Raw genomic sequence first — 7,005 nt, 5'->3', positions numbered from 1 at the left:
AAGAGAACGTATTCCTTTATGCTCCTTTCCTTCTACCCAGTCCTATTACTTTTCACAGCCCAGATTCCTACCTGATTTCATACCCCCTCCCTCACTGCCCCCCAGCCTAAAATATATACTGTATGAATAAAAAACTTGATACTATTTTTTTTCCTAGCACAGTCTCTACTTCAAAAATAATATCTGCATTATGGAAAACAGTACAGAGTTTCCTCAAAAAACGCAGCTATTGGGCCTGGGAGATGGCTGAGCTGATAAAAGCACCAGCCATTCAAGCCTGACCCTCTGAGTTTCGAACTCAAATAAAAAGCAGGATGTGATGGTGTACCTCTGTAATTGAAGCACTCCTATGGTTAGATGGGAAGCAGAGACAGGAATGGTCTGGAAGCTCCCAGGGCAGAGAGCCTGGAGTACCCAGTGCAGCAACAGAAACAGTGAGAGAGACCATGCTTCAACAAGGTGGAATGGGAGAACACACTCCAAAAAAGTTTTCCTCTGACCTCATGTGTGTGCTGTCACATGTACAAGCTAGTGCGCATGCACACACACACAGTACATGAATAAATTTTAAAAAGAATATGTAAGCATCAAACAAATGGAAAATTAAACCAAACAAAACACTATCATATGACCCAGAAGTCTCTTCTCTGGGTATATACCCAAAGGAAATAAAATCCATACATTGAAGAGACATCTGCACTTGCATGTTTATTACTGCCCTGTTCACATTAGCCAAAGTATGGAAAGAACCTAGGTCTCCTCAGTGAGTAAATGGAAAAAGAAAATGTGAAAAATTACACACACACACACACACACACACACACACACACGCTATTATTCTGCCATTAAAAAAAAAACAAAAAAACGAAAGTCCATCCTTAATTGCAATATGAATAGACTGGATATTTTTTAATTTTTATTTATTATTTTATGAGTGCTTTGCCTGCACATATGTAAGTGTACCACATTTGTGCAATGCCCATGGAGGCCAGAGGAGGGCATCAGATCCCTTGGAACTGGAGTTATAGATGGGTGTTAGTTGCCATGTGGGTGCTGGGAACTGAATCTAGTTCCTCTACAAGAGCAGCCAGAGCTCTTAATCACTAGGCTGTTTCTCCAGCGCCAGCTGGAGATTATTTTATTAAAGGAATTAAGTCAGTCATGGAAAGACACACACTACACGTGCTCACTTATATGTGGAAGGTAGTTGTTGGGCTCAGTGCATTAGAGTACAGAAGAGTAGAGCCAGAGAAAGGATAGCTAACGGGTATTGGGGTGCAGCTTGTTAGGAGGAATAACAGCTAATTTTCCAAAAAACAGAATTATGGCTGACAATAACTTATTGAATATTTTTAAATTGCTAGCAAATATGCCAATTACCCTGACCTGATCACATTATATACTTTTATTGAAATGTCACACTATATCTGAATAATATATACAATTGTTATGAGTCTATTAAAAACAAAAATATATAGGCTGGAGAAATAGCTCAGTGGTTAAGAGGACCCAGATTAAGCTCTTGCAGAGGACCCAGATTCAGGCTCCAAAACCCACATGGAGGCTAGCACCCATCTTTAACTCCAGTTCCAGGGGATCTGATGCCCTCTTCTGGTCTCCAGGGGCATTGCACACATGGTGCACTAACATATATACAAGCAAAACACTCATACACATAATGAAATAAAATAAAATAGAAAAGTTATTTTATTTTAAATTTTGTTATTTTTATTTTATGTGCATGAGTGTATTGCCTGCATATGTGTGAGTGCACCTGTGTCTTGCAATGCATGTGGACCTCAGAAGAGGGCGTTGGATCCCCTGGAACTAGAGTTACTAACAGCTGTTACCCACCATGTGGGTGTTGGGAATTGAACCCAGGTCCTTCTCAAGAGCAGCTAGTGTTCTTAACCACTGAGCCATCTCTCCAGCCCAATAAGTTATTTTAAAAGAATGTATTTGATACAAAATAGATGTTCAGAAAATACTTGCTAGCTGAGTTTAAAATGGAGGTGGTGTCGGGACATTGAAATTCATGGTTCCATCATTCTTGAGCTCAGTCACTGATTCCATGTGCACTGTTTTTCTGCTGAAGGCTCATCTTTCAGCTCTCTAATCTGGATTCTTACTGTTGTAGAAATCTCACTGTTTTCACCCAGGGTTTTGTATATGACTGAGTTCAAAATTGAACATAAGCATCTGGAAAAAAATCTAAGCAGTCTATAATTTGTTTTCTTCTCTTTACAGATTTCTCACGTTTGCCTAGAAATATACCTTCAAAAGATAATCTCCTTAGACATAAGCCCAGACACAAAGGAGCCTATCTGAGGTCAGATAGTTTATCGTGACAAAGTGAGTATTTGATTCTTATCTGATCACAGTTTCTATAAATCCCAAGTGCCCCCTGAACGTGTTGGGGGAATACAAACAATCCCACAAATTTATCCATAGATTGTACGTATTTTGAAGTGTTACTCCTTCATTAACAAATAAATTACTCCTCTGTGCCAAACCACAAGTAAGAAGCCAGAACATGCCTTAGATACCTATTTTGCCTTTCCTTTTTTAAATCTTGTTTTTTTAGTTTTGTTTTATTTGTTTCCTTTGCAATCTTGGGTGCACATAAAGGGTGCACAGGCTCCTCAGTGTGCCAGGCAAATGCTGAGTGGCCCCCACCCTGGAAGAGTATTTTAGAAAGAAAGAGCCAGAGTTTTAGCCACTATTGTTTCTGTTTTTATTGTTGCTGCTGTTGTTTTAAGACTCTATTTTGATCTAATTGATCTTCATATACTATATTGCCAATAAACTTTTAAAATAAGAATTATGTGTCTTTGGAAAAATATATCTTGTCTAACTTGAAAAATAAGCTAACAGTGTTCTGCTTTCCCTAGCCTAATTTGTAATTTGACTGTGAAATAATGTTTATATTTTTTAGTTCATTTCCATTCTCTGCAGAGGCTCTAACATGGGATACAAAAATCTCAGGTATTTTTAGTTCGCTTATTTTTTTTTTAAACTTCTTTGCATTTAACTTAAATCCTTGTGTTTTACTTTTTTTTTTCTTTCATGGCTTTACTGCCTTAAGTAGAAATTATTAAAGAAACCATCCCATTTCAATCGGTCTTTTGAAGATTCATTGATCACTATTTTGCTAACGATATTAGCTCTCTCTAGAATGCAGGAAGACTAGTAGAATTGACAGGAAAAAAATTCTACTGCATGACTCTCCCCACCTTCTTGGTGATTGTACACCTGCCTTCCTTATAAGGAGAACAAGGAAGTAATCATGTTGAAGTTGCTTTTAAACACAGCTTTTCTGCTTTACCTGTCCAGGTAGCCTCTGTTTTCATTTCGATCTTAATGAAAGCTTTTTAATTTACAGCTCAAGTTACTTTTCAAAGCAGTGTAAGTAGCTTTAAAATTTTACACTGCAAGAAAGAAAGATTTTCACGACATCCAGCTTTGGTCTTGTAATACTGGAGGTAATTCATTTTTAATCTGTCTGCACAGCGAGAACTGAAACGAATGGGGATTGAGTTGCTCTGCCTGTTCTTTCTATTTCTAGGAAGGAATGATCACGTACAAGGTAAGTCCGAAGTTCTCCAATATATTGCTTTCTTGGTATGCTTGACAAACTGTCATTTGGTTCAGAAAGCAGACCTGAAGTCGTTTTTCATTTGATCTGGTTGATGGCTCTCTTGCCACCCACTAACACTTTAACAAACTATAGGCAGCTGCTGGGCTGTTCCCCCAGTGAATGCTCTAGGCGTAAGGTAAATAAATATAAAGCTTGCACAGACATTTTAATGAGGAGAATTAGACAGCCTTCTTGCACAATAGGCTTCCTTAGTGCCACTGTGACAGACACTTTGGAAGCTTTTCTATTTTATTGTACAACCAGGTCTTCCACTTGGGAGTAATAATCTTGAGAGTGAGAGAGAGAGAGTAGAGAGAGAGAGAGAGAGAGAGAGAGAGAGAGAGAGAGAGAGAGAGAGAGAGGATTTATTTCAGAAACAGAAATACTGCATTTGTAAGAGAAGCATTTTTAATGACTACAAATAATTTTTTGAAATTAAAGTTGCAGGTGTTGAATAAGGAAAATAAATAGGATGATCCTGTACTTCTGAGCAGTTAGACATTGTCGTGTTTTAAGGGAAAATAAGTTAATTTTTGGTTTATAAGAAACATCTATTTCCACTGTGATGAGTGTAAACCGTTAAACTTTTATGTAAATTTCTAACCTTCTGAGGATTAATCTTTGAAGACTAAAATATACCTTGATACTGTTTTGCTCAAATAATAGAAGAGATGTAAGTCTCATAAATGAAATTAATGAAAGAGTCTTAATCCCTGTGTCTTGCTGGGTTTGCCTTTAGGTAGCTGTGCCCGGGGCGGTGCAGAGACCTGCTCCGACTGCTTGCTCACGGGACCTCACTGTGCCTGGTGCTCCCAAGAGGTAAAACACTGATGTCACCATGTTTCTAAAAATTGTTTACACTTTAACATCCCGAGAGAGCATCGATGACATCCTTCTTTCTCTGGGGTTATATGGGGAAAACAGATCAAGAAAGGAACATTCAAGTGTCAGTGAACCAAAGCAGAATTCATGTGATTACTCTCAAAGCAGTTGAAAGGAATGGATGTCAAATTATTTTTTTAAACTTAAGTAATCATCCTCTAATCTGATTCTTTCTCTTATTTTAAGGCTTATTTTGAGGCTTTTTGGATAATCAGCGATCACACAGATGATATTTTCTAAAGTGAGGCAGACAGTTAATGTTGATACTGTAGTTCTGTTCCATCTGGAACTGCGACACTCTTCTATGTACTTCAAGAAGGGAAAACATTAAGATTCACACATTGGTTGATTCTTTTAAAAGTTACATGTTCATGAACTCAGTGACTCTAGCACAGCAATAGCAAAGCCCTGAGCAAACATTCCTAATCTGATCAGAGTGAAAACTATGTGGAGTAGTGTGGGGATGATGAGGACTACTAAACGAGACAGACCAAGTCACCACAAGTACTGTGAGAGAGAGCGCAATGGATAAAGGATTCACAGTAACAGAAATAATGTCCTAGCTTTCTGGATTTGAAGTCTCACCCACTGGAAAGAATCTAAATGCCAATCAAGGCCTATAGGTGCCAAGTTCAGCAAGAGCCAAGTAACATACTCAAACCCAAATTCCACATTCATTGTATGTCTGTGGAGGGCTGCCTCAGGCAGGAGGGCATCAGCTGATCCACTCCCCCTCCACTGCCATCACTGTTCAGGTTGCAAACAAATTTCAAGGTAACTGTCCTCTTTTGAGCTCATATATCAAACACAGGATTGAGATACACAACAGGGAACAAACCCACATGTTCTTTGGACACTGACTTTCTAAGGAAGACAATGTCAGTTTCATTGCAGACATGTAGAATAATGTATCAGTCTAGAATTTAGATTTATTTTTGAAGATTTATTTATTATTTTTAAATTTTTATTTATTTTATGTGTACGAGTGTTTTGCCTACATGTATGTTAAGTGCACCACATATGTGCAGTGCCTGTGGAGGCCAGCAGAGGGCATCAGATTCCCCTGGAACTGGAGTTAACAGACTGTTGTTAACCACTCTGTTGGGTACTGGAAACTGAATCCAGGTCCTCTGTAAAAGCAGCCAGTGCCCTTAAGCCCTGAACCATTTCTCTTGCTCCTATCTTTATTTTTATGTATGTGTATGTGTGTGTCTGTGTGAATGTATGTCACATGTGTATGTACCCATAGAGACCAGAAGATGGTATCAGATCCCCTAAAGAGGGAGTTACAGGAAGTTATGAGCGCTTGACGTGGGTGCTGGGAACCGAACTTGGCTCCTCTGGAAGAGCAGTAAGGACTGTTAACTGCTGAGCCATCTTTTCAGCCCCCAAGAATTTATATTTAAATGTATTTTTTAGCATTAAATTAAGAGAGCTTCCTAAGATGCTGCTCAGAGTTTTACTTGTGGATGGTACCTGATAGCCAAGTGATCAACAAGCTTAAGGCCAGTCTATTTCAGAGACCACCCTAATAGTATAACAGCTGCAGCAGTTAGAGCAAAGAATTAACATGGCTTCTGTTTAGGGAAGACACAAAATTGGCTTTGTGATCTGCACCACCTCTGTTCTTTTAACAAAGGCTGAGTATAGCTGATAGCCATTGCATTGTATGAGAGGGAAACTGAGTTCTTGCTCAGGCATTGTTTGAATTGATTACATCCTAGGAAGTGGCAGTTTGGCATATCCAGCCTAGAGCCTCAAATATGCATATGCCTGACTGGCAGGTAACAAATTCAGTTTCAGAAGAAATTAGCGTTCTTAGTTGGTAACAAAATCAAGAGAGGCTTAGAATCCTAAGGGCAGGAAAGATGTGAACATTGGTTTGGTTCTCACTAGGTATGAGCATCAAAGGGACTCAGGTTCAAGTCTGCCAATGGTCAACTCCAGAACAGCCTTACCTATGAGGAACACCTGTTCTTGTCTTGGCTCCATTTCTCTGCTCTTGGTGCTGAAGGATCAGAGTGGCCACCTCTCTCCTGGGAAGCACTACCCCTCCCAGCCTTCTTCCTGTGTGAACCTGAAAGAACTGGAACTTTCTGGAGTCCTGCTCAGAAGGCAGGCCTTTATAAAGCTTCCCTTTCATTTCCTTTCTACCTCCAAACTTGGGTAACATCTCTAAAAGATCTTGAACTAGAACATTTTAAAACATTGAGCTTAAAGTCCCCAAGAGGTCAGTTTTAGAGAAGTGATCCTCTGAAGGGTAACAGCAATGAATAAAACCAGAAGAGTACCAGACAGGGAGAGGTCACACGCCCTGTCCTATAGGAACCCACAGGACACATCTCTCTGGGTTTGGTAATAGACACACTGCAAAGCTTGGGCAGGCCTACGATTCCAGGAACCAACAATTCATCCTGAACAAATAAATTCACAGGAAAATGTCAACTGTGGGAACTCAGCCATTTCAAGGATCCAGTCACAGCACT

The 7,005-nt window shown here is 39.4% G+C and overlaps 1 protein-coding gene across 1 annotated transcript in view; it reads left to right on the top strand.

Moving 5' to 3' along the window:
• The first annotated feature begins 3,309 nt into the window (after positions 1–3,309).
• Positions 3,310–7,005, top strand: part of Itgb6 (integrin subunit beta 6) — a 111,969-nt gene continuing 108,273 nt past the window's right edge. Inside the window, exons 1-2 of the mRNA XM_008845739.1 lie at positions 3,310–3,586; positions 4,377–4,456. Of these exons, the coding sequence (XP_008843961.1) occupies positions 3,526–3,586; positions 4,377–4,456 (141 nt within the window). The 5' untranslated portion in view covers positions 3,310–3,525. The remainder of the gene's footprint in view (positions 3,587–4,376; positions 4,457–7,005) is intronic.

Source organism: Nannospalax galili, unplaced genomic scaffold (assembly GCF_000622305.1).
Source record: "Nannospalax galili isolate Female #2095 unplaced genomic scaffold, S.galili_v1.0 scaffold540, whole genome shotgun sequence".
Classification (NCBI taxonomy): Eukaryota; Metazoa; Chordata; class Mammalia; order Rodentia; family Spalacidae; genus Nannospalax; species Nannospalax galili.
Note: the sequence above shows the minus strand (reverse complement) of the source record. Positions and strands in the feature narration are given on the sequence as shown.